General features: G+C 32.1%; 1 protein-coding gene across 8 annotated transcripts in view; it reads left to right on the top strand.

Annotated features, from left to right (window-relative positions):
* BEND7 (BEN domain containing 7) overlaps positions 1-27,683 on the top strand; it is a 245,539-nt gene that overhangs the window by 79,244 nt on the left and 138,612 nt on the right. For all 8 annotated transcript variants that reach the window (XR_007947760.1, XM_051962550.1, XM_051962551.1 and 5 more), the window contains one exon: positions 630-855. Coding sequence is in view for 7 of the 8 variants with exons in the window: in XM_051962550.1 (XP_051818510.1) it covers positions 630-855 (226 nt within the window). In the remaining variant the exon portion in view is untranslated. The remainder of the gene's footprint in view (positions 1-629; positions 856-27,683) is intronic.

The raw sequence follows: 27,683 nt of genomic DNA on the forward strand, positions 1-27,683 counted from the left end.
AATTAATCTCTTTAAGAGTTTTCTTTCCTTGAACAGATAGCCTATAACAACTCTGAGGAAGATTGTTGACTCTTTACATTTCTATTTAGAAGAATTAAAGCAATGTCTAACTTCAACTCAATAATAAAAATTCATTAACTATTTGTACTAGAGCTCTGGGGATATAAAGATGAAAAATAATGTGAGCTTGTCTTTAAGGAACTTAAAATTAATTTAAATCTTTGAAAACTTAAAATACAACACAGATACAAAAAAAGTATAATACCAAGAAATAGTCTAATGAGTCAGAGGAGAGACTTTCAGACTTGAAAGTGCATAAAATATGTTAACATAAAAGCTTTAATGAAGAGCATATTTAAGTATTTTACTTTTAAATTTTGGAATTTATTATTGTAAAATGTAAATTTTTGGTAGGATAACCTTCATTATAGTTCAACATATTCAAGTTTGAAACAATTATACTAGATTTTCATTATATCATTTTTAGTATATTTGTATGCAGAAGCTTGGGATGAGTCATATATACTTGATGGGCATTTCAATAAATAGCATTGTTTTGTGATGTAAAAATGTCCAAATACAATGAGATAAATACCCTTTTTAATACAATATTTATGTTCTTTTGGTAGCCAGAAGTGCAACTTGCTGAAGGCTTTGATGTGTTTATGCCTAAATCTCAGCTGGATTCTATATTGTCAAACTACACTCGCTCAGGAAGTCTTCTCTTTAGAAAATTGGTGTGTGCATTTTTTGATGACAAGACTTTGGCAAACTCCTTGCCCAATGGAAAGAGGAAAAGAGGACTCAATGACAACCGGAAAGGATTAGACCAAAATATTGTGGGTGCAATAAAAGGTTGGTCTGCATCATTTCATTTAATGGGTTCTTTCTTCAGTTGCTCAATTTTATTTTTATTATTCAATAAGATGTATCTAGGAAAAGATAAATTAACTGAAATATTAGTAAATTAGTGCAAAAAGTTAAATTTGAATTGACAAGATTTTTGTTTATGAACATTGTTACTCATGATCCTAAATGCTATCACTAAAGGTGGTTATTTGTCAGGTGAATTTGTCTATTGATATATACTGAGTCAGATGGATTACCTGATGCTATTGTTGCCTGTCCTTCCTTTTTGAAAAGGACCATAACATCAGTAAGGAAATGTCATGACTTTCAAGTGAATTGAATTTAAGTGAGAAGAGTGCAAAGACTACATCCTTACTCTCTTCTCAGGAGCTATCTGGGTCCACTAGCAATATATAGTTCAGAATGACTGGAAGACAGCCCCTGATGTAGTGTAGTCTTCCCACTGACTTCTTAAACTAAGGTCTTTCCCAGATAACATTTTGTCTGAAGCCATGCTCATTCAGTGAAATGAAATGAGGCAAATGAGACAAAGAATAACTTCTGTTACCTAGCTTAAAAAATTCAGTCTGGGAAGGGAAGATCCTCAGGGTTTCTGGCCAATACAAAAACAATTGCTATTTACATTCACCCTGAGCCATGAGAATCCAAAATCTAACCTAGTAAGACCTATTGTTAGCCAATTAATGAGAGCCAGAGTTGATTTGGGTTAAAGGCATAGTCCATTAAAAAAAATTTTAGCCCATAAAATCCCAAGATATCCGGATAGTTTTCAACCAACAATTTACATTCCTTTAGGCATATCACCTGAAGGTGAGGTAATGATTCCCTATGTGGACTTGAGAGAAGAGGAAATGAAGGAAGAAGAAAGAAGGAAGGAATGACAGAGGAAGGAAGAAAAAATAATGAATTAGGATTATTTCAAATAATACTTTAAAAATAGACCATGATCATTTATGATTCCTACTTTCCAATCCCTTTAACAATGCTACTCTACTGTCAGGAGTGGGGGGTGGTAAAATAATTTTTGACTACTATTCATTGTATTTAAAAGTTTCAGCAACAAAAAACATCTTTAGATTTGACCTCAAAGTTTTCAGGTGATCTTACCTAACTGCAACACCAAAAAGGAAGTGTGTGTGTGTGTGTGTGTGTGTGTGTGTGTGTGTGTGTGTGTGTGTAACTTCCAGGAAGGATTGATTTAATATATAATTGCTAATTATGAACTTGTTTAAAAAAAACACTATTTTCACAGATTTTTCATGTTTTTTTAAGAATTAAAGCTCTGACATATTCTTTAAAAGTAGTTGAAGTTAAATATAACAAGTGCAAGGAATAAAAATTCTTTTCCCCGTTAAAATTACTTAAAAATGTTTAAACCTAGGTATTAGCTTATGAAATAGAGTTCTGTACTCTTGCTTCTTTTTGAGGTTTTGTAGCCTCATTGTCTATGACAAGTATCTTAGCACATACATAGAAAAACATGAATCTTTTAGTCTTAAACAATTCCTTGAACATGTGGTTAATGATCTATTTTCTTAGCTTGGAGAAGCATACTTCTGATAAGCATGTAGCCAGCCATAGTCAATTCCTTAGCTCAAGTTCATTGCCTTACTTAGAAATGTACTCAGTAGTAAGATCTGCTGAAGATAATCATCAAATACTAGATTTAAATATTTATGTTATTTGAGAAGAGATCATTTAGGGGAAATTTTGGTTAATACATTAATTAAAAAGAATAATTGATTGAAAAAAGACAATTTATTTCATTGTTGTTCTGAGCTAAATATCCATGGAATAGAACTATATGTGTATGCACACACACATCTACATGTGTGTATATATATTACATATGTGTATATATACACAATTCCATTCCGTGGACACATGGCACCAATGATCTGTCTATATACCCATATATGAAGTATATACATTAATATATTTTTCTCATTCATCTCTGATCATCTTACAAGTTAATTTCATAGTAACAAAAGGATATGTAGAAATTGATTTTTAATTTTGCAAAGTAGAAAATATTTCTCAATAGAGTTAATAAGTGCCAGACACCCTATATATCTGTACTATATAGCTTCCTTTGTTTTTTGCTGAAACTATAACCTTTATTAATACATAATTTCTTATTCTCCATCAGAATTTTTTTCTTTTTTATTTAATATGATGTTAAGTTGTAGTTAGTATGTCAAGCTGCAGAGATGACACAGTCTGTTCAACACCAGCAATTCCTGGTATTGCCTAGAATGATACTGAAAATAGGGTTTTACTATCTGAAAAAATGGTCAGTGATGTAACTACAATTTGCTGAAGCAAAGATGGGCCCCATTTCAATTTAATTTGGTTGGGATCTCCTGAAAACTTTAAGGTCAAATCTGAAGATGCTTTTTGTTGCTGAAGCTTTTAAAAACACTGAATAGTAGCCAGAAATTGTTTTAATTTTTTTAGGATACCATATTAGTATTATTAAAAAGATTGGAAATTACTAACCGTAAATTATCATGCTTTATTTTAAAAGCAACAGTTGAAATATCCTAATAATGGATAGTGGATGAAATTTGTCAGTTCAAATAGACAGATACAGGTTTGTTTTTTCTCCATTTTAGATTAAAATGTTGGACATTATGCAAGTATTTGGAAAAGGTATATTATAAAAGGAATATCTACTATTCTCTCTATTTCCCACTCCCTGGCTAGAAATTAGAATAACCTCAGAACATTCAGCCTTGACAATATTTATCACAGTGAAGTATTCAGGCAGTTGTCCAGATAATTCAAGATTGAGAAACAATTGATCCAAAATATTCAAGTAATGGAATGGGGAAAAAATGTAGTTTTTATTTGGATTATCCCGATAATATTGTAAATCCCACTCAAGTTTATAGTCACAGCCTCTGTAAAACTAATTACTAAAGTTCACTAATTTTTGTTCCAGATTATCTTTCATTAATTCCCTAAGATTCAATTTTTATGCAGTGATAATATTTCTCACCTCTACTTTTTAGAAAACCACTTTTTTATAATAAATACTAATATTTTTTTACAAAAATGACAAATATTCATCCCATTCTTCTAACACTTGTTTAAATGCCCTGTTCAACTTGTCTAGTTCTTATTAACTTATAGTTGATTAACTCATATATTAAAAGATGTGTTGTTTTTTAAAAATTGTTTTAAAAATTTATGCAAAGTTCTTGTGACAATTCTTAGACGTAGCAGATACTGGTAAGAAAAAAGAAGAGTATTTTCTTTAACTTAAGTCTACTATATCAGATAGGTTATGAGAGATGGACAGTTTAGTGGGAGTTTTTTCCTTCTCTTTATGTAAGTCCACCATTTTGTCACATCTCTTGTATTATTATTGTTACAATTTGACATGATTTCAAAAGATTTTATAAATATCTAAAAACTTAGCAATTCTATACAACATCCTTCAGAGTGAAAAGCAATATTATTATAATCATTTGTAGCATACTGAAACTAAAGAACACAAGGCTCTCCAAAGAACTTATCTAACATACCACAAATCAGAGATTAAACAAACAGTGGAGCTTCATTTCTTGGAGAAATTTTAATTCTGTAGGTAAAGTTGTGAGACAAAAGTCTGAATTAGTAACTGTCCTAGAATACATGAAACTTGGAATGCAAGTTGGCTAAAAAACTAATTTATTACTAATATTCATTATTACTATTCCCAGTTACTGAGTTTATAATATTTTAAGAATTTAAATTTTTGTAGTTTAAATTTTTTTCTTCTATTTTATGCTATGTAATAAATTTTGGTAATATACTAAATATGTACTTATAATTTTGATCAAAATGATTGATGATGGTACCCTTAACCAGTCTCACCTGTGTTTTTTGCTGTTTAACTTTGCAAAAGAGATAATTAACTTATAAAATAATAATTATGTAATATGCTTACTTTTTCATTTCTTTAAAATCTTTGAGACTGATCCACAGATGTCTCAAAGATATCCTTGATGAAATTGTGAGAAGCTACATAAAAGCTTATTCAAAATACAGCAGGCCTTATTTTTACAGTTACACAGTTGACTCAAATATAGAAAATAAAAGATATAATTGCTTTTATTCTTTGCTGATCATGAGAATATTGACTCATTAGAGTAAAATGTAATCTTAAATTGTTCTCCTTTAAAAATGTCTCTTATGTATATATTAAGAGATCAAAATTCCTTGATAAATAAAACAAAAAATTTAATTTTGCATGGTAACCTTCTGATTATGCATCTCAAGTGAAGCATAAAACAAGAATGTAGAAATTTTCCAAAAGTACTTGTCTATGTTGTGGAAATTGCCCATTACAGAATCCAAATGGAAGAGCATTCTCTCTGAAGTTAAAATTCTCCAGTTGTTATTTGTGCTTGGTATACTGATTTCATCAAACTTAGAATACAATAAATACAGCATCCTGAATTTACTAGCCACTCAGAAGAATTTTACTTAACAATTTACACAGGAAAATACTGGGTATCCCCTTAAGCTAGCCTATCAGTACAAAGAATATATATCTGGACTGTGTTTTGTACCTATACTGAAAAAGAAGAAGAGAGGTGGAAATTGTATATTGCTTTCAAGAATCTCAGATGCATGGAACCATGTTGACTTTACTTCCTATCATAGTCTTTGACCCTGACCTATTCAGAATTCATGCTCCTTGAGTAGTACTGAAATAGTCTCCATGGTACATTTACTACAGGTTCTTTTCTTTTTAGAGATGTCAGCAAGAAAACAATTTGCTGTGGGTATGCTCTAGGAATCAGTTTTAGTATGATTGTGGGGGAATAACAGGGTATGATTGCCTGCCCAAGCAAAGATTACTTTGAACTCAACTTGTTCTTATGCAACTTAAGTTTGCCATCTTGAACTCAGGCAGCCAAAGTTTTTTTTAGTTGATTTTTTCAATTAATATTTATCTTACTAATTTCCCTGGCAGATTACTTCTAAACAGCTTCAATATAAAAGAACTTATAAGCAATAATATAAATAACTTTTATACTATGATTAACATTGCTTCCGAAGTCATAATAAAATATATAGACAGAAAGAAGCAATTTTGTATTTAAAAACCTTAAAGGAAAAAAGGATGACATGGAAAAAAATCTAAACGGAATTGCCATTTTTTTTTATTTTTCAGTAAATCAGTGGTCAATGAATATAAATATGCAGTTCTCAAAAGAAGAAACAAATGATTGGCGATTTAATACTGTAATAATGTAGGAGAAAAGAATACCTTACTAACAGTTTTAAAAGGTCTGTAATTTGGGATAGAAATTAGTCCAGAAGATAATTGTAACCATTTTCAGTATTACTGATAATAATAGTTAATAATAGACAACTAGGTGTTTTAATGGGAGAGCACTGAATTTGAAATAAGAGAAACTTGACTTGGAATCCTGTTTCATACATTTACCAGTTATATAACTCTGAGCAAATCACTCAACCTTCAGATGAGATAATAAATGTAAAATACATGATAAATCTCAAAACACTATAATATACTAGCTATTATTATTATATACATAAGAACAATTAGAAAAAATAAGTTAAAACAAATATGTAGAGTTTTATACTCATTCAATTGACTAAGATGGTAAAAGATGATAAAATTTAGTAGTAGAGGGTATATGAGAAAACCATTTTGAAAAGCAATATAAAATTATACAGTTTAAAATATTCATGTTTTTTGACCAAATGATTTTATTTTAGATTTACACCCTAAGGAGTAGGGCACTACAAGTGACAAGAAGGTAAGACTTACAATGACAAAAAAAAATTATAGCATTATTTATAATAGAAAAAAACCTAAAATCAAATTACATGCCTGCTGATTGGGAAATGGCTAAATAAATTGTGGTACATGAATGCAATGAAAAATTATTTCACTCTAAGAAATTATGAAAATGAAAACAAATGAAGACTACAAAATACAAATGTGGGAAGATTTATATGAAACAATTTATAGTGACAAAAGCAATATTTGAATGGCTGCCAGGTGGAAGAGGTATTAAATTTGTTCTTCCCCAGAAGGCAGAATTAAAATCTGTGGGGGAATCATGTAATCCATGACTCAATATCCCAAGTACTAGACTTACATGGAAAGAGTTAGTTTTGGAGGCTTCCCTTCATATCAGTCTTTCTTTGAATCATTTCATCCTCAACCTAAAGTTACCTCTAGGAAATCTCAGAATATAAATTAACTAAAGTTTTATTGGCGTTTTGATATGTGTGAGTAAATTGATTTCCATCCAAAGTAACAATGTCATGTACAGCTGGTTTGTGTGGTGGTGGGTTTTTTTTTAGCTCCCTTCTGAAAATACAGAAATACCTTAAGGACTGGTAGTAGCTGATAAACAATCCATTTCAACTCATATTTCTACTGCTCTATTAGATCTGCTCTTTTCCCAAAAGTGAAGATAAGAGCAAAAGACTGCAACTGACCTACTTTTTTGTTGTGCCAACAGAGTAGTGGCCCTTCCCCCAACAACTTTCTCTCTACAGCCCTGTCCAACAAATTAATTCTTAATCCATTCACACTGAGTTTAAAATGAGTCAAATAGTTATATCCACAAAACTTCATCGGGTGATACAATTGAAGTTCTAAGATGTACTACCCAATAAATTAATCATCACCTAATCAACCTCCTATACAAATGTTTTTAAGCTTGATACAAGAAAATATTTCCTAACAATTCCAAGTATCAGGTTGCAAAATGGTCTATTTCTAGAAGTCCTAGCATTCTTCTTACTGGAGGTCTTCAAGTTAAGACACGTTAATTGACTATGTTATAGAGGGAATTCTTGTTGACTTATGGGTTGAATTAGATGGGCTTTCAATTCCCTTGTAGTTTTGAAGTTATGTATGTCTAGAATAAAATCTATCATGTTAATACCAGTATTCTTCTAGTGATACCATAAGGCTGAGAAATCAATGGCTTGTACATCAGAAATACTCTGAGAGATACCATCAAAAGGATATATGTTAGTGTATCTATGTTCAAATACGTAATTGTATTAATAGATCAGCTGGTCATGTCATAATAGATGAACAGCCCAAGGGTTGGTACACATGTAATTTCATAAGATCTAAAGGAATTTCTCTTGTTAATTGATACAGCTATTAAAGATTTAATGAGCAGTAGGTACATAAAATAAGAAGATTTAGATGGATTGCAATATATCTCTTTTGAGAGTTGTTCAGTCAGTTGTGTCTGACTCTTGGTGACTTCTTAGACCATAAAATCCCAGTGCTATCTGTGGAGTTTTTTGGCAAAGGTACTATAGTTGTTTGCTATGTTTCCTTCTCTAGTAGATAAAGGCAAATAGAGCTTAAATAACTTGCCTAGGGTCACATAGCTAGTAAATGTCTGAGCCAGAATTTGAACTCACATCTTCCTAACTACAAGTCTAGCCTTTACCCACTGAGCCATCTAGCTGCTTCTTTGAAAAGACTATCCATATTAATTTCATTATAGATCATTGAAGTTAAATAGAATTATGAGTTCATGATAGTTATTTCTTGCTAATGTTAAACTGCAGAGGAAAGAGGATTATATTATAGTTCCTTAAGATTTTTTACCTAAAGATAAAACTGAATATTTGATTTGAATTTAGAACTTAATTGATAAGCCACAAACAGATTAGAATATTTCACTTGTGTCTGCTCCTTATGTAAATTCTATTTCTACTATAGCTTCTATATATTGTGCAGTTATCTATACACACACACACACACACACACATACACACACACACACACACACACACACACACACACGTATATATTGGTATGTTTAGTAATTATCTGAACATTCTAAGTTTATTTTTCCTATGACTTAGGTAATGATTTTAATTCGGACTAATAATGATTACATTTAGGAAATTTTGTCATTACATTTTATTAATGGTGGAAATCAAACTGTATTGAATTATCCTTATTTTGGGATTTTGTGACATTTAAAGGAAATTACAAGTGCATCAGAGAGCAATGGTTGGCTACACTTTTATTCACTGACATAAGATACACAAATATCTTTGCTTTCTTGGGGAGATGCTAGCACCGATGGTCTGCTTAGATAACAATAACAGATCAGAACATCCTCTTGGAGGGAACACTTCTTGGTGGTACTCCAAGAAATGAACTATGATTCCTGCAAGATTAAGAAAACTGGCTGTATTTGGCTTACAACCTTCCTTGAGATTTGCTAAAATGGACCATTAAAGCCGAAGACTTCTGGATATATTATGATCTTATCCATTCTTTCTTTTTAAATATGTGTGTGTATGTATTTTTCATGAAGCATTTAAAATTCACATGTACTCTTCATTTTCACTTTTCATTGTTATACTTATCATTCTTTATCTAGAATTTAAGAAGATGGAATGGCTGCTTATTTATAATAGAAGTGGCACAAACACAGACAACCAAATCTCCATCCCTATTTACTGATAAATTTGGATAAAAAAAAAGTAGCAGGTGTTAAAAGGAAGGGAATCTTCTTAGATGCATCAAGTTCATTTTGGTCCTATAAGAGTTATTGTCACATTAGCTTATCTTGGGATTAATTTGTTGCCTCATGGATGAAATATTACAATTCAAAAGCTATTAGAAACTAAAGCAAAAAAAAAGGAAAGGACAAAATGGAACATTGAGCTGAAGTTGTAAATAAAATTTAATAGGGAAATATACAGATTACATACTTATGTATTTCTCCCTATTAAATTTTATTTGTATGTGTATATATGTATATATACATGCATACATGCATGCATGCATACACATACATATACACACATCTATCTATACATAGCTTTAGAGCTGATGTTGGAAGGGTTCTAATAAGTCATATAGTCCAGTCTCCTTGTTTTATGGAAGAATAAACTGAGGTTCAGTGAGATTAAGTTCTTTATTGAAGGTCTTACACATGAGTTTAAAAAAATCAACTCTGCATATATAAGACAGACATGACAAGACAATAATTTGTCTGAAAAGGATCTGAGGAATTTCAGTGGACTACAAGTTCAGTTTGATTTAGCAGTCATGATATGGCATCCAAGAAGGCTAATTTTAGACTGCATTAAGAAACTTTTAATTAATAATTCTACCTTATATTTCCTTGTTTAGATTGCATCTCAAATGTGGTATTCAATTTGGGTTACCCAATTTTAGGAAGAAATTAAAAGCCTAGAGAATCTCTAAAGAAAGGCAACCAGCATAGGAAAGAGACTTAAAATCAGATGAGGGTCTTTTGAAGGAAATGGAAATGTTGGCTTAGAGAAGATACAACTTGGGAAGCTTTCTCATTGACAAGAGATGTCTAGAACCTAAAGTAGGATATGAATAGAGAGAAAGGGATAGATATAAACGATGTGGAGGTAGCACTGATAAGAGTTGGCAATTGATTGGAAATAGATAATGAAGGAGATAGAAGAATCAGGCATGGACTTAGGCTGTGATTCTGAATGACTATAAATATATTGTTCCCCAGAAGGAAATGGAAAAGTTTAGAAGATGGGCAAGTTTAAAGGAAGTGATGAGTTTTTCTTTGGACATGTTGAACTTGAGGTGCCTATGGGACACCCAGATGGAAATATCCAGTGGAGTTATTTTTGATGTAGAATTGGAGCTCAGGACAGAGATTAGGACTAGATATTAGATTTGTGTGTAATATATTTAATTTTCAGAGACATAGTAATTGAATCCATTGCATCTGATGAAATCACCAAAAGAAGGTATTATGAGAGAAGAGAAGAAGGCCTAGGATAGTTCTTGAGGTCACATGCGGTTAGGTGTAAGTACATAAAAAAGCAGACTGAGAAGTGGTCCTATGGCCTGGAGAACCAGTAGTGAGTGAATAATGTCACAAAAATCAGGAGGAGAAAATATCTAGGAGATGTAGTTAGTCAACAGTGCTGTAAGGTATGGGGAATCCAAGAAGTATGAAGAATGAGAAAAGGCCATCAGATTTAGCACTTAGGAGGTTGTTGGTAACTTTGGGGAGGGCAGTTTCATTTTAGTTGATATAGTTGTTTTAAGGCACTGAAAAATAAACAGAAAGTGAAGAAGTGACAGAAAGAATAGGCAAGCTTCAGGCAGCATGGCTATAAAAAGATATAATAGCATGAGTGAGTAGAAGGATCAAGTAAAAACACAATTTTTAAGAATGGGAGCTTTTGTACCAGTGAACTGTTGGTGGAGTTGTGAATTGGTCTAGCCATTCTGGAAAGCAATTTTAAATTATACCTAAAAAATCACTAAGCTTTTGCATACCTATATGACTATTAGGCATATAACAAAATATTCAAAAAGAAATCAAAGACAGAGAAAAATGTGTTATGTGTAAAAAATGTGTAAAAAATATTTATAGCATACTTTGTGTTGTACCAAAGAACTGAAAACAAAATGTGATCCCACTATTTAGGGAATGGCTAAATCAATTATACTTTATGAATAAAATGGAATATTATTGTCCCCTAAGAAATTACAAAGGATACAAATTAAGAGAAGTCTGAGATTTATATGAACTGTATTTACATATTTGTAAAATGAATGAAACTAGAATAATTTATACAATGACTATATTATTATAGAGAAAAACAATTTGAAAAACTTTAGAAATCTGATCAGTGACTACTCATGACTCTTGATATCTGATGAGGGATTTCCCATCCACTAGCAGAGGGATGGATAAGAGATGTAGAATGAGATGTATATTTTTAGACGTGCCCAATATGGATTTATTTTGCTTGATTCTAATAATTTGCTATAAATGAGATCTTTTATTTGGGGGTGGCATATGTTTGAGTGTAGGGCTGGCTAATCATAGTAGTGATGCAAAATTGAAGAAAGAAAGGGAATAGCAACATATTTTTACAGATACACAGAATAGTGCAAAAGTAAGCTTAAAGGTGACAAATAAGACACCATATTAAATTTAAAATATAATTTTAATAAGCCCTATGAAATAGTGCTTCATGGTTTCATATGCACTACTCTTTCTGTCCTTTTTATATTGGAATATTCATGTTAGTTCATATTTGTCAAGTTCATAATGAAAAAGAAAATTTTTAAAAATTAAAGCTTTTTTTTTTTTTTTTTTTTTTTTTTTTTTGCTGAGACATTTGGGATTAAGTGAGTTGCCCAGAGTCACATAGCTAGGGAGTGTTAAGTGTCTGAGACCAGATTTGAACTCAGGTCCTCCTGACTAAAGGGCTGCTGTTCTATCCACTGTGCCACCTAACTGCCTCAATCTTTTTATTTTTCAAAACATATGCATGGAAATTCTTCAACATTAGCCCTTGCAAAACCCTGTGTTCCAATTTATCCCCTTTCCCCCAGATGGCAAGTAGTCCATCTTAAATATGGTAGAAATATATGTTAAATGCAATATAAATATACATATTTATACAATTATCATACCGCACAAGAAAAAAAAAAGAAGCAAAATAAAATGCAAGCAAACAACAACAAAAAGAGTGAGAATGCTATGTTGTGAACCCCACTCAGTTCCCACAGTCCTCTCTCTGAGTGGAGATGGCTCTCTTCATCACTGAACAATTGGAACTGGTTTGAATCATCTCATTGTTGAAGAAAGCCACGTCCATCAGAATTGATCATCGTATAATCTTGTTGTTGCCATGTATGATGATCTCCTGGTTCTGCTCATTTCACTTAGCATCAGTTCATGTAGATCTCTCCAGGCTTCTCTGAAATCATCCTGCTGATCATTTCTTACAGTACAATAATATTCCGTTAACATTCATATTCCATAACTTATTCAGCCATTCTCCAATTGATGAGCATCCATTCAGTTTCCAGTTTCTAGTCACTACAAAAAGGGCTGCCACAAACATTTTTGCTATGTGGGTCCCTTTCCCTCTTTTAAGATCTCTTTGGGATATAAGCCCAGTAGAAACACTGCTGGATCAAAGGTATGCATATCCCTTTGGGCATAGTTCAAAATTGCTCTCCAGAATGGTTGGATCCGTTCACAGTTCCACCAACAATATATCAGTGTCCCAGTTTTCCCACATCCTCTCCTACATTCATCATTATATTTTCCTGTCATTTTAGCCAATCTGAGAGGTGTGTAGTGGTACATCAGATGATCTTAATTTGCATTTTTCTGATCAAGAACGATTTAGAGCAACTTTTCATATGACTAGAAATAGTTTCAATTTCTTCATCTGAAAATTGTCCATATCTTTTGACCATTTATCAATTGGAGAATGGCTTGAATTCTTACAAATTTGAGTTAATTCTCTATATATTTTAGAAATGAGGCCTTTATCAGAAGCTTTGAATGAAAAAATGTTTTCCTAATTTATTGCTTCCCTTCTAATCTTGTCTGCATTAGTTTTATTTGTACAAAATGAAAAAGATAGTTTTTTTTTAAAAATGAGTTTTTTACCGGAAGCAAGGGCAACCTCAGTAAGTTAGGAGAAAATGGATATATGAGAATGAATAGTCGTGATCAAAGAGGCACGTCTCCAGAAAAAAATGGAAGGATCTAGGGTGAAAGGCATGAGAAGAGCAAGAGAAAAGAAGACAACTTAAAAGAAATTTTGAAGTGCATAGTAAGGGAGAAGGGAGGATTTGTGATGGCTGGCCGACCTCTTCCCAATAAAATATGAAGCAAGTTACTATACTAAGAAGGTCTGATAAAAGGACAAGGTAGGAGGCTTGAGGAAAGAGAAGTTTTAGAAGTGTAAAAGAGAATCAATAAGGGAAAGAAAAGATTGCCATGTAATAGTGAGGACTTTTTAAAGATTATATAATATAACTTTATACTGGACCCATTTTGCACTGATGGGTGACTTTGTTCAGTGATATTCAGTACCCAGCAAGTAAAAGCAGAAATGGAATATGGTAGGGTCAATTGGGCTTAGGGTTTGGCAAGATTTGAGCAGTGACAGAATAAAGAAACAAGGCAAACAGAGAGGATGGTATATAGTAACTTTTATTATGTTTAAATAAATCTTCTGTCTTATCAATTTTAGGGTTCTCTCTAATGAGGAAGATCACACTCTATGCCTGCCTACTTTCTTGTCCATGTTCTCCTTTAAGTTTGTCACAAGGGTTTCACCCAATATACTGGGGGTCTTTTTTTCCTGGCACAAGAGAATCGGTGGAGCAGGCTATTCATGTGTCTTCTCCATGTGACCAGCTCATTTTTTTCTTTCAAACATATATTTTCTTGATAACATATTTTACTTCTTTTCTTCCTCCAGTTCATTTTTGGTTACATATTACAATCTTGTTCAATCTACCATATGTTTTTCTTTTCTCTTGTGATATCCATTCTTAATTATTCAGAAACTGGTATTTCATGTTTCACTGCCATTCAGCAGTATCAGTAGAATGCTGGTATTATAAAGGTAGCCTTTGTTTCCATAGGAAACTTGTGATCATTAAAGGAGCTTGTTCCCTTTCTATTGTTCAGTTCCAAATCAGATCCATCCATTTGTATGATCTATTCCAGAAATATACTCTGTATGTGTTTTCTGATTGACAGATTTTCCCCTGTAAATGAATGTTGAAATTTAGACAATAAGCATTTCTTCAGTCCACTTAGTCTTTCCTGTATGTATGGTCTTTCATGCCAAACACTTTTAAGTGATTACATATCCCTTAGAAGAGGCTTACCAAAATTTTAGGGCTGTTGCAATCAACTTAATGTAATTCATAAACAAGAGCTTCTGGAACACTTTACTCTCACAGAGAAACACTCTTCAACTTGGACTTTGTAGTAGATTTCCTTTATCACAGTGGTCAGCACATTTGTGGAGCAAACATCTCTATTTTATAGCTTACCTGATGTTTATGTTCAAAAGGTTGTTGAGCATTGTTATATGCATTTTATTCCTGTAATAATCTGAAGCAGGTTATTCCTCTTATATAGGCAGCTATATAGCATAAGTGGATAGAGTGCTAGGCCTGGATTCTGGAAGACTGGAATTAAACCCTTCTGACTTATTAGCTCTGTGACCTTGAACAGAATACTTAACTTCTTTCTGTGTTATTTTCCTCAATTTTAAATTTATGATTATATTAGGACCTACCTCACAGTGTTAATGAGTTTTCAAATGAGATATAATTTGGTAAGCATTTAGCAACAATGTAGGCATTTTGATGCTTAATAAATACTTACTACCTTACTTTTGATTATGTCTTTCAAGGAGTCTTGAATGATTTTGATATGTGTACTAGAGATAACTTGTAGAAAAGAGTCTTTATGCTTATTTGATTTTAATGAAAGGGAAGAGGCAATGAGGTTGGGAAAAGGGATAGAGTGATAGTGTTGCTCCTGTGGAAAAAAAAAGAGAGGTAATTTTTGTTAACAGAACTTTATTTTTCCAAATTTATTCAAAGATAGTTTTCAACTCTTAACTTTGCAAAACATTGTGTTCCAAATTTTTTTCCCTGCTTTCCCCTCTTTCCCCTCTTTCCCCCTACCCAAGTTAGTAGTCAACCCAATATAAATTAAACATGTACAGTTCTTCTAAACATATTTTCATATTTGTCATGCTACACAAGAAAAATCAGATCAAAAGGAAAAATGATGAGAAAGGAAAAAACAAAGAAACAAACAAGAACAGCAAAAAGAAGATGAAAATACTGTATTTTGATCCATTCAATCTCCATAATTGTCTTTTTGGATATGGATGGTACTTTCCATCCCAAGGTCTGTTGGTTTGGCCTTGAATCACCTCATTGTTGAAAAGAGCCAAGTCCATCACAGTTGATCATTACAGTAATGGTTCTGGTCACTTTACTTAGCATCAGTTCATGTAAATCTTTCCAGACTTTTCTGAAATCACTTGCTTTTCATTTCTTATAGAATAATAATATTCCACTACATTTATATACTATAACTTTTTTGGTCATTCTCCAACTGGTGGGCATCTATTCAATTTCTAGTTCCTTGCCACTATAAAAAGAGCTGCTACAAATATTTTTGCACATGTGGATCCTTTTTCCTCAGTAAAGAGAATTGTTAAAGCACTTAAAAGAAAACACAGAAGTAAACAGAAAAGGAAGTTTAGAAGAAAACAGAAAGAAAACAGACTTAAAAGAAAGCATTTAAATTTCTTATATACTTTTTTAAAAAACCTATTTGTACATAAAGGAAATTGGTATTTTATATACAACAAATTTTTTCTAATATAATTTGTATCTGTAATGCCCTTTTTATGCATTCAAGAGCTGAATTTTTAAAAAGAGCCTTTAGTATAGTCTTTTGTTTCTAATAAATCAAATTCATTTTTATCATTAAACAATAACCATGATGGAATCTTTTCTACATCTTCTAGTTAATCAGAAAATAGTAAAGATTTAGAGTTCTGCAAACTTGTGTCAAGATAGTTGCTTGAACACAGTCAGTCTTCCTGGTTCTCATTTACTTATTCCAGCAAATTCTAAAAATTGAACCAGATAGAAATAATGACCAAGAAATCCAATGAGAAAATAGAGCAAATTACTTATTCTTCACTGGAAAAAAATAGTAATCCAGAGGCCCAAGTTTAACAAGAAATCAGGTCCACCAGAAAAGCCAGTGCTAGTACAGAAAAACATGATAGAATCCCGTCAATTGTGACAAGAGAGTAGCCTTAGATAATGGTAGCCTGTAAAGTTCTGTATCCTGAGACAACCAAAGTAAACTTACCTGTGAAAACTATAGAATGGTCAGAAACTCACAATGAAATTGTTGGAAACCACCAGAAGCATCATTGCTCAGATACCAGTAGCTCCAAGGTCCATAACACTATGGTAACATATGAAAATTTAAGAGGACCCTAACGCGTCTAATGCTCTGAAGTTTAAAGATTCAAGGAAGACTAATTACAGGAAATGAAAGTCAGTACATCAACCTAAGTAACCCAGGTTAAGACTAAGCAGGGCTAGCCACACCACTTAAAAGTATAGCAAGAGATAGAGTCTGGTCTTGACTTCCCTTCAGAAAGTACAACTTGAGGTATGAGCATTCCAAAGAAGATCCAGACCACTGTAAATAATAATAATAGTCCCAGAAATAATTTAAAAATCAAGCCTGGATTATAACTCCATAACAACTCCAGAAACTCACAGGATTTTCCAAAATAATTTTAGAAGAACCCAGAAGTAATGAACCAGATGATAAAGCATGAAATGAAGTCTTTGAAGGAAATTTGAAAGAAAAATGCTTAAAGTAGAAAGTCATGATCCTCCCCAAGTAATAACTCCCTGAAGATTAGAGAGAACTAAAAATGAAATCCATATTTGACTTCTCAAGAGAGCAAGAAATAGTAGAATAAATTATAAAGATGGGGAAAAGTAGGAAAAAGTATATTTGATTTTAAAAAACTGTCAAGGAGAAGGAAAAAATCTGGCTACTATATTTCAAGAATTTAAAAATGAAAGCTACCCAAATATATTTGTCCTTGAGGGAAGAGTGAAGATAGAATCTACCAGTGGCTTATTGAAAGGTATCCCAAAAGGAAAAGTCACAGGAATGTTATTGCCAAAATCCAGTTTCTTTGTCAAAGAAAAACTGTTACAAGACTCTTGCATGGATTACAATAATTTACCTGGAAAGCTAAATATAATCATGAAAAGGGAAAAATGGATCTTCAATGGAATAGAAAATTTCTAAATGTTTCTAAATTCTGAGCACAGTAGGAACTTTCAAATCTAAACAAAAATCAAGAAAATATTAAAAGGTAAATTTATTTAAACAATCAGAAAGGGGTTTATACAATGATGCAGAGTTAACATTCTAATCAAGCAGAAAAAACCAGTATCTTTTTAGAACCTTAATGTCCTCAAAGAATTCTGAGGAAATTTAGTAAGAAAAACAAAATGATTTTAGTTGTGATTGGTTCTGTCCTGAGTGTTTTAGATTGCAAAGAAAGGAGGACAAAAGAAAGAATATACTAGTGTAGAAAGAGAGAAGAAAATTATGAAATTTGTAATTTCTCAGTAGTGGAGTATATGAAAAGAAAAGTATATTGATATGAAGGAAAGGTAAGAGAATGGAGTTTGGATGAAACTTAGTCTTATCTTAAACATATGAAGGATGGTCAAACACATAAGAGTTGTTGGAATATATTAAGTTGAGGAGGGAAACAGGCAGGAGAAAGAAATAAGGCTAAGAGGCAGAATAATATATAGTGGGGAGAATAACCAAAATAAATAAAATTTATTAGGTGGAATTAACAGAGGAAAAAACAAAGAAATTAAGGGGTGGGTGCTCAGGAATTAAGGAATGGCTTGAAGTAATATTTGATGTAATGGAATATTATAAAAGATACTCAGAATCCTAGGTACTGTGAATTGATGCAGAATAAAGGGAGTAAGAGAACAATTTATATACATGGACAGAGACAGGATGAAGAAAAGCATCTTTGAAAAATTTAAGAGCTCTCATTAAAGCAGTGAAATTCACGATGAACTGTATTAGTCATTTAAGTGATGAACTTAAGGTGCAGAAAACAAAATTTGTGGGAAATGGCTGATTTGCTTCACTATGATTATTTGTCACAAGAGTTTTTTTTTTCAGTTTTATTTGGGAGAATGGGGGAAAATTAGCAGCATTATTATCAAAAATAAAAAGGTCATTGAAGTATATTTTAATCCACAGAATGAAGTACAAATAATTGGGAGAGTTTTGAAAGTAACATGTTGAATTTATTGTGTGTGTGTGTGTGTGTGTATTTTTTTTTAAAGCAAGAGGTATGAAGTGGGTTTATGTACTATTATCTGTTCTGTTTTGCTGTGTATAAAATGTTCTTTTTTGGTACTTAAGTTTAGAATGTAAAAATACTTTTTAAAAAACTTGTGAGAAATATGGTTACTTGTTGAATACTTTTGCAAAAGCCTGATTTTGTTCCTTAATAATATTTTCATTAAAAATGTTCCTGATTCATGAATCAAGATGATGCTCACAACGTTTTTGTATATGCAAGTAGTCATATAGATCATTAATCTTTGATCTTTCTTCAATTGTCCTTTTTGGTATTAATAAGGCTCAGTATTTTTCCATGCCTTCCCTATTTTCTCCACCTAAGATATCTTGCAAATTGTTTCCCAAAGCTCCTCTAGCAAGGATCTCTTCTTTATGTTCTTGGTTCCTCTATTTTTCTTCTCTTCGTGGTGCTTAATGCTATTTCTATAACCCATAAAAGCACATCCAATTCTACAATGTTAGTGTCCAAATGTGTTGGCTGTAATATCCTTAGTGGTAAAAATTATTTCAGTAATCTTTATGGATTGTGTCAATTTTTCTTCTATTTGATATCCTTCTATTTTTGTCTTTAAATGTATTTGTTGTGACTTTGCTTAGCTGGATTTCTTGATGAGTTTCTTTTTCCATAATGATAGTGCACTGGTTATAAATATTCTCATGCATTGCAATATTTTGCGAATGAGTTTTTGTTCCAAATTCATGTTGTCTTATCTGTTGCTCCTTTCCATTTAACAAATAAGACATATGTTTACTATAAGCCTACAAAATGTAGGCTCTTTTGATCTTTTTGTTATGGCAGTAGATTTAGAGCAATTAAGTTTCTGGATAAAAAGATTCTAACTGGTATTGATTTCTTTTCTGATATACATTTCCCATTTTGCATCACTGATTTTTTTAAATTGTTAGGATTGAATTGTTTTAGCTGGATAAATTATTTTTCTTCATTATTTTACTAATACTCACTTTTACCTGCACAAATCAATAATGTCAGTGTATAAAGATAGCTTATTAGGGAGTATTCCCACATCAATATCAGTTTTTTTCTTATCAGTTAGAATACAATCTCTTACATTTTAGTGATATTATTTGGTTCTCACCATGTCCAGAACTTACTTATTCTTTTCTCAAAGAAAATATTCAGGCTACCAAGGCATGACATTTCTGCATACATCCTCTACAAATATAGTCCTACTCTGATGTCTCATCATGATGTGGAAGTAACTCTTATTTTTTAAGCTTATTCCAGTGGAACATAAGCTCTATCAAGAAAGGTCTTCATATAACCATAGTAATGGATGAAGTCTTTTCTCCAGTAATCAAACCTGCTAGATACAGGGAGAGAAACTCATCTCCAGCAAGCTGACCACTTGAATTTTTTGGCCATTACAACTTATGATGAAAGAACGAAAGAATGAATGTTAAAAATGGCTTTCATTCCTGTATGTCCTCCTTCTGCTTTTACAAGAATAACGAAAACGTAGTGAGAAAGGGGATGTAGAGCACTAATAATCACTTCATTTTTTGACCATATAGAAGCTTAAATTTGATTCTTGGTACTTGAGCTTCTTATCCAGTGATAATTAAATAGACATATCTGAAAAGAGCCGAATCATATTATTACAATTCACTCTTGCTGTTATCAAAAAAAAAAAAAGATAAAAGAAAGAAATCATTTAAATAACTGAAATCTTTTCCTAGGCAAGCTGGCAGCTAAATCACAAAGGTTTAAGATAGCCTAAGGAAAATAAGTATTTGCTAGCCATAAGATAATGAAGTAGTATCCTTTGACCAGCATTTCTAGCTCCATGGAATCTATGATGACTGGGGACATTACCATTTAGTTTTGCCTTGAGCATCAAGAAGAGAAATTGGGTTGGGCATCTTTGTATGTAAATTCCAGTACTATTTCCTTTATTCCATTTCAAAATACTGGAAGATGGTAATGAGATTTTTTTGCACATGGAGCTTTGGTTGTCTCCTGATTTGGCCTGGGTCTACTACTTGCTGAATATCTGATGGCAAAGGTACAGTATTTGAAAATGAGTCTAGTCATTATTCAAGAGATAGGATGCCTAGGTCTGAGATTTTGGTTCTGGCCACTTTCTTTTATAATCATACATTTCTTTAATGACACCTTTCATTTTTGCATATCTCCTCTTGGTAGTACATTGTAGCCATTTGTGTGTGCTTTTTCATTGCCCTGTGTTCTCACAAGCTTCATAGACTGTGATTCTTATTATATCAATAGAAGTTTGAAGTTACTGAAAGCAGGGCACAATTTCACAAAAGAATGAAACCTAATATTTTCTTCCTGTTTATTTTTGGGCCAACCCCATGCAATTTGTCCAAAAACTGATACATTCACACAAGGTCTATGGATTTTTTATATCATAATTCAGGCAATATGTATTATTAGTTGGCTTGTTTTTTTCTGAATAATTAGTCTAAACTCTTGATGATAATAAAATTCATTTAGAAGACTAACATTTCATGGCTCAATGTAATCAGCATACTATAAGCTACACAAAAGAACTATCTATATACTTTCCATCTGTAGGGGATCCTTCTTCCTTTTGGACTTTGTATCTATCAGTATAATGGCAAACACCTTTGGCAAACATATCCCTTTGTTTTAAGTCTTTGGTATTAATAGTCAGATGATTGTTTTTAAAAAGCCATCTCTGTTATTAAAGGAATATTGTGATTTTGATATATCAGTAAGCATTTATTAAATACTTACTATTTATTAAGTACCATGCACTATACTAGACACTGACGATACAAATACAATAAATGAAAGAATTTCTACTTGGAAAGAACTTAGTACTGAAAACGATTTTTGGAGAACAGCTTTTGAAACAATTTTTATGAACTGAATGTTATTTTTCTAGTAAGCCACTAAGTACATTGGGCTCTTATATTTTCTTCATCTTTCAGTAAATTGTGTGACTGTAAAAATGTGGCTTTCTTTTGTAGAATATTCTTTTGTAAAAGCCAGTCTGTTTTCTTCTTAAACCTTCAGTGCCTCAATGGGTATATAGATAATTTCTTTTACATAGAGATATAGCCCAGTAGTTATTGCTATTTTCTTGGTTTCCCCATTTTGATAACAGTAAAGTCTAACATTTGTTTCAAGCTTTTGATATTCTCCTTTCAACATGTCTTTTAAATTGATTCCTTATTACATATAAAATTGTATCGCTTTTAAGACATGTCTTCTATGTTGTTCTAGTCCAGCTACTTTTTCCATCTTTGTTTTCTTTAGCACCATTTCTGTTTCCTTATGTAGCACTTCAAGAACTATTTTATTAGACTACAAATTTGGTAGCTTCTGTCATAAATGGGGAAAAAAATGAATTTATCATATAAATCTTTACAAAATTTTTTCCATTTTTATTCTATTCATTCTCCTTGGGGATAATCTATATCACCATTTCCCCCCTAAACTTGTTTTTCATAAGGTAATATGAAGTTTTATAAAATGATAACTTCTAATTATCTGCTACTATTCTCCATAAAATTTCACAAACAAACTTAGATTCCAAACTGATTTTGTCTGGTTGTTATAGCCTTCTGTTTTGCAAATAAATGTTTGACTTAGGCAGCTTCAAAGTTCTTTTCCTCTATACTTGTGGGAATTGGTTTAGTTAAACTTCCTCAGAAAATTGTTGCAGTCTGTTGTCTGTTCTTCTATTTCTTAATTTTTTCATTGCTTGCTTAGATAAATCAAGCCTTAACTCATTAATTTTTTTCTCCTAATTATAGATTTAATTTTTGCTCAAATAAGTTATTGAAAGACATTTGATTCAGATAATTTTTCCCACTCTGCAACCTGTTATTTCCTACCTATTAAAATATAGTTAATTTTATTTTGGAGATCTAATTTGAATGTTCTCCATGTATAGTATCTCCTGACTTATCAAAGAGAGCCTTCTTTGAGAAAACATAGTTGTGATGCTTTACTACTGTTGCTATATAGTTTTTTTACAATTCACATTTCTTAAACCTGAATCATATTTTTAACCAAAACTTTCACCTTTCTCTTTCTGTTGTAATTAAATATTAAAGTATATGTTGATTTAATTTGGAATTTTTTTGTGGAATCACTCAATTCTACTCCCCATTGCAACAATTAATGTTAGTAGTATTTTTGTAGTTTCTTATCCTGAACACTGTAATGCAGGGAAACCAAATGTCCAATAAAATTGGACAACAAGGTTCTTACTGCCTTTGAACTTATGATAAAATCAGCACTTCTGTTTTGTGTCTCTGATTACAACTGTGAAGCATCATTCTATTTATTTTAAACTTCTTTTGTCTCTTAGTTTCACTTGAAATCAGAATGTCAAGATTAAGATTATTCATTTCTTTTATTACTATACCTACTTGTTGCTCACAGGACAAAGAGCTCCTTTTTTAACATAGCACATCTTGAGTTAATGTTCACATACTTTCTAAGACCTATGTGATTCTTCTTTTTCTTTTTTGCCATTGTTGATAAAGAAGCAGAATGGGAATAAATTTCATATTTTTCATTCTTTCTTTGTTGCTCTGATCACAGTCGAGAAATTCATCATCAGGTGGTCAGTTTGCTGATGATGAGCTTCTCTGTACTTTTTGAGACAGATCTTTGAAAAGTAGAAATGGTCTTTACTGGGACTCTAATGATTTCCAAACTGCTATATAAGCCAATCAGATTTGTATTTCTCTAGCATGGACATTGAGTCATATCCAAATCATAGTATGTCATTCTGATGTTAATTGGTGCTACTTTTGCTAGGGCCTCCTGATTCTTTTGAATGAAGTAATTGTAGTATATTAGCATATAGTCTTCACTTTTAATACTAAGCTGTCTTTTCCAGTGTTTTTAAATTTTCCCTTTGCAATGCATAGTTTTTAGTCACCAAAAATTAAGGTACATATTGATTTAATTTGAAGGGTCTTAGAGTTCTGTCTCAGATTTTTCAGCTATCCTCTACACCAGAAGTTGGCACATAGACTAAAATTATCTTTTTATAAATAATTGCCATAAATATTCTAATAAGATGTGGCAAACTTGAAATTATTTCATTATTCCCATTCCTTCCAGAACATTGTTTTTCTGAAGATTTACTCCATCACTCCTTATTGATACTCAAATTAAATTGTTATCTCATCAACTTTGGAGTTTTCTTTCACAATGTAGATCCCATTTATACTTGTTTATACTCTATAATGATTTTTCTTGTCCTCCCATAAATTTGGCCTATGAATTCTACCTACATGCTGGAGGCTTTCCTCATTTTCTCTTGACATTGCAAGAGTTCCATTGAAGTATGCCAACTGACTGTCATTTCTTAATCTGGTTCTTTCATACTATTCTTTGATGAAATGTTTTACTCATTTTCAGAGTTTCTGATCGAGGTTAAATCGAAGTCAATCTGAACTGCTATGTTTCTCATTTAACTCTAGTTCTAATTCACCATTTATCTCTCCTGTGTGTTCTAGCTGTGAGTGGTGGTCAAGCTGCATTAGATTCTTAAATCTTTGGGACTCTGATAAAACTGATGGATTCTTTTTCAAGATAATTTTAATGCATAAAGTGAAATAGATAGGGATTATAAAGGAAACCAAATACATTGAAAAAAAAAATTTTTCCCATGCACATTCACAGATCTCCTGAAATCTATCCATGGATTCCTTACGGTATCTGTTGATCCCAGGTTAAGAAACTCTTATTGCATACATTTTCCATCAATATGTATGTTGAAATTTAAGCAATAAGAATTTCTCATCCACTTGTCTTTTCTCTGTGAATAGGCCAAATTCTGTTTTGAGGCAATCAATACAATGTCTTTTATAAATTGAACCATCTGGAGGACCTTAGCATATACTGGGAATCCCTCTTTGATCTAAACTTTTTGCTGGATTTCCTCCACAATGGTTAACACCTATGGCAAGCTTATATCTCTCTTTTATGACTCATCTGATGTTTATTAGAAGAGGATTGTTGAATAGGGTTATTTTTATTATATGATCTTGAATAATTTTAGTGTATGAAGGGGACATTTTATTGTAAAACAGCATTTTGTTATATAGGACCTAATTATTTTTTTCCATTAAATAGTATGAATAATAGGAGCTTCTATTTTCTACATCTTAAAATTAATTGTGAAATGATATGTTGAATATTACATATAAAGGTCTGCCTTTTCTTGACTAATATTCCTCTTGATAATGTCTTCAATTTGTATATAACTTTAACGAAGGTTTTGTTTAGATTGAAATTTGGCATGAAGATTAGCGATTATTGATGTGCTCTTTCAGTCCCTTTTTTTTTTTTCCTTTTTCTTTTAACATGACCTTTCACTCTTAGGATAATGGATTTAGAACTAGAAGGGATCTTATAGGTCATTTGCTTCATCCAGCTCTCTCATTTTCTAGATGAGAAAAAAGAAGGCATAGAAAAGTTTAAGTGACCTGCCCACTGAATCGTACAATTATTAAATATCAGAGGTGAGATTTAAATCCAGGTCTTCCTAACTTCTTAACAAACATTCTAAGATAACACAGTTTTCATAAAATCCAGTATTCTTTCCATGTCTTTGACATCTTTCCTTTTGTTAGTTAACTTTTATGTTGATTCTTCAATGCTTTCCCAGTTGGATTTCCTCGTCACAGATCTCCTTCTTATACATATGTTCCAGTTAATTAATCTATACACATTTATTTATTAATTTCTCACTATGTGCTAGGCATTGTGTTAAGTGCTACACACACACAAACACAACACACAACACACATTCTAACAAAATGTATACCTATGGGTGTATGTGTGTGTATTCTGTGTAAATGGGAGGTAATACCAAGAGGAAAGGCACGTGTGTATAGTATGCAAGCCAAAATTAGGGGAAGATGGAAAGGGGAGAGAAAGGTTTCATGCAGAAGATGGGATTTGAGCTCAAGGGAAGCTCAGTGTGTTTCTCAAGGGAAATCTGGGAAGCCAAGAAATAGAGATGTGAAGGGAAGAACATTCTAAGTACCAGAGCCAGTCAATGAAAAAGACTCAGTCAGGAGATGTAATGACCTTTTAAGGAATAGTATGAAAGCTACTGTTTGTTAGATTGTGGAATGTCTTGAGGTTTAATCCAACAGCTTTTCTTGTCTTTGTCTTCTTTAGTCCCCTTTGTTAAATTAAGGTTTGTCAATAGTCTATGAAATGTGTGATCGCCCCCTGTCCCTGCAAAAAGTAGGAGGTCTTCCAGGATGAGGATATTTTTTATTTTTATCATGTGTTGCTGTGGTCAAAAAAAAACTATCAGGTGAGCAATCAACTTGTGAGATTCTGAAAAAACAATATTGCTGGAGCCAAACTCAAAGTTTTTCGAACATGGTAGAACCTAAAATAGCTTATGTTTCCCCCAGCAATGCTTTAAGAGTCCAGTCATCACCTATGTCATAATGAGGCAGTGCAGCACTTCTTCCTGAAACTATCTTTGAAATGAATAGAAATTATATCTCATCTGAAAGTAAATTTGTCTTAGGAACTCAGCATCTATAATACTAACCTTAATATCTTAGGTAGTATCAAAAATTATCACAAATTATAACCAAGTAGTTCTAAATGTATACAAAACAAAGGGGAATAATATTAAATGCAATAAAATTTTAATATTTTATATTTAATATGTTAAGAAGCAAGCTTCTTAAGATGAGGCATATGAACTGGTTTTAGAGAGCCACACCATCCTCTCAGTTCTTCAGGCTTGCCCCCAGGACTTCTCACCATCCCTCACCCCTGATTTCTAAGCTTTTGGCAAGGCAGCCTCTCCAGTGTGCCCCCTTTTCTTCTCTGATACAGCTACCAGTCATCAGACCCTCATCTCATATCTGGGCCATTGCAAAAGCCTCATGGAGAATCTGCCTCTCAAATCTCTTCCTATTCCAGTCCATTCTCCTTTCAGCCACTAAAAGTGATTTTACTAAAATGCAGGACTGCCTGTTACCTATCCCCTTAATCCACATCAGTAAACTCCAGTGGTTTCCTTTTACTTCCAGGAACAAATACATGTTCTCTCTGGCATGTCTTGCCCCTTCTACCTTTCCAGTCTTGTATATATTTGTTTGCCTGTGGTCTCACCCATTAGATTATAAGCTCCTTGACAGCAGAGACTAACTAATGATTCTTATTGAATCATTAATTTCTGGCATATAGTAGGACTTAATAAATATTAATTTTTTTAAAAAAGTTTTGATAATATTTTAATATAATTGATCTTTTTTTGCAATCCTCTGTATTTTATTTTATGCTTTTAAAAGTAACATTCTGATAAAGTGGTCCATAGGTTTCATCAGACTGGGAAAAAACATTAGCAGCCCCTGATATAAAGAGTAATTGCGTATTGTGAAAACTGATGATCTAAAATATAGTTGAAAAGACAATATGTAAACACTTCACATAGTTATATAACAAGGCAGTATATAATTATCAAAATGAGTTATAGGCAATAAGTATATAAAATCATGTCAGTGAATTTCTAAAGCACCTTAGCTTGCAGGTAATAGTAATATTTCTTAAATAAATGAAGACAAATAAAAGTCAAGAAAAAAGGAGAGGTACATGTAGAAGTCATTTTGAAACAAAAATCAAGAGAATTTCGTCACTGAATAACTAACTGTAGAAGATGAAGAAGATGGAAGTGTCTTTTTTTCCCCCGTTTTCCAAGCCAGGAAATTAGATGAATTTCAGGTGTCATCATTGGAACTTAATTTATCTGAATGTAAATAGGGACAATGATACTAATACTACCTACCTCTCAAAATTATTGTATCAAAAAGGGTTTTAAAAACCTTTTTTGAAATTGAAGAGATCTTAAAAATGATTGAGGCCGGTAGTTGACAGCATTTTTAGGGAAAATATTAATTTCTTTGGTTATCAAACCAAACTTTTGGAAAAAACATATTACTTTATATATGGTCTTTGTGGGAATTTGTATGTATTTTTATAACTGAAGTCAGAGATTTTCTTATATGATCTGCCCTGGTTATATATTATTATTTATGCAAATTAATATGAGAGGT

This window comes from Antechinus flavipes, chromosome 5, assembly GCF_016432865.1.
Source record: "Antechinus flavipes isolate AdamAnt ecotype Samford, QLD, Australia chromosome 5, AdamAnt_v2, whole genome shotgun sequence".
Lineage (NCBI taxonomy): Eukaryota > Metazoa > Chordata > Mammalia > Dasyuromorphia > Dasyuridae > Antechinus > Antechinus flavipes.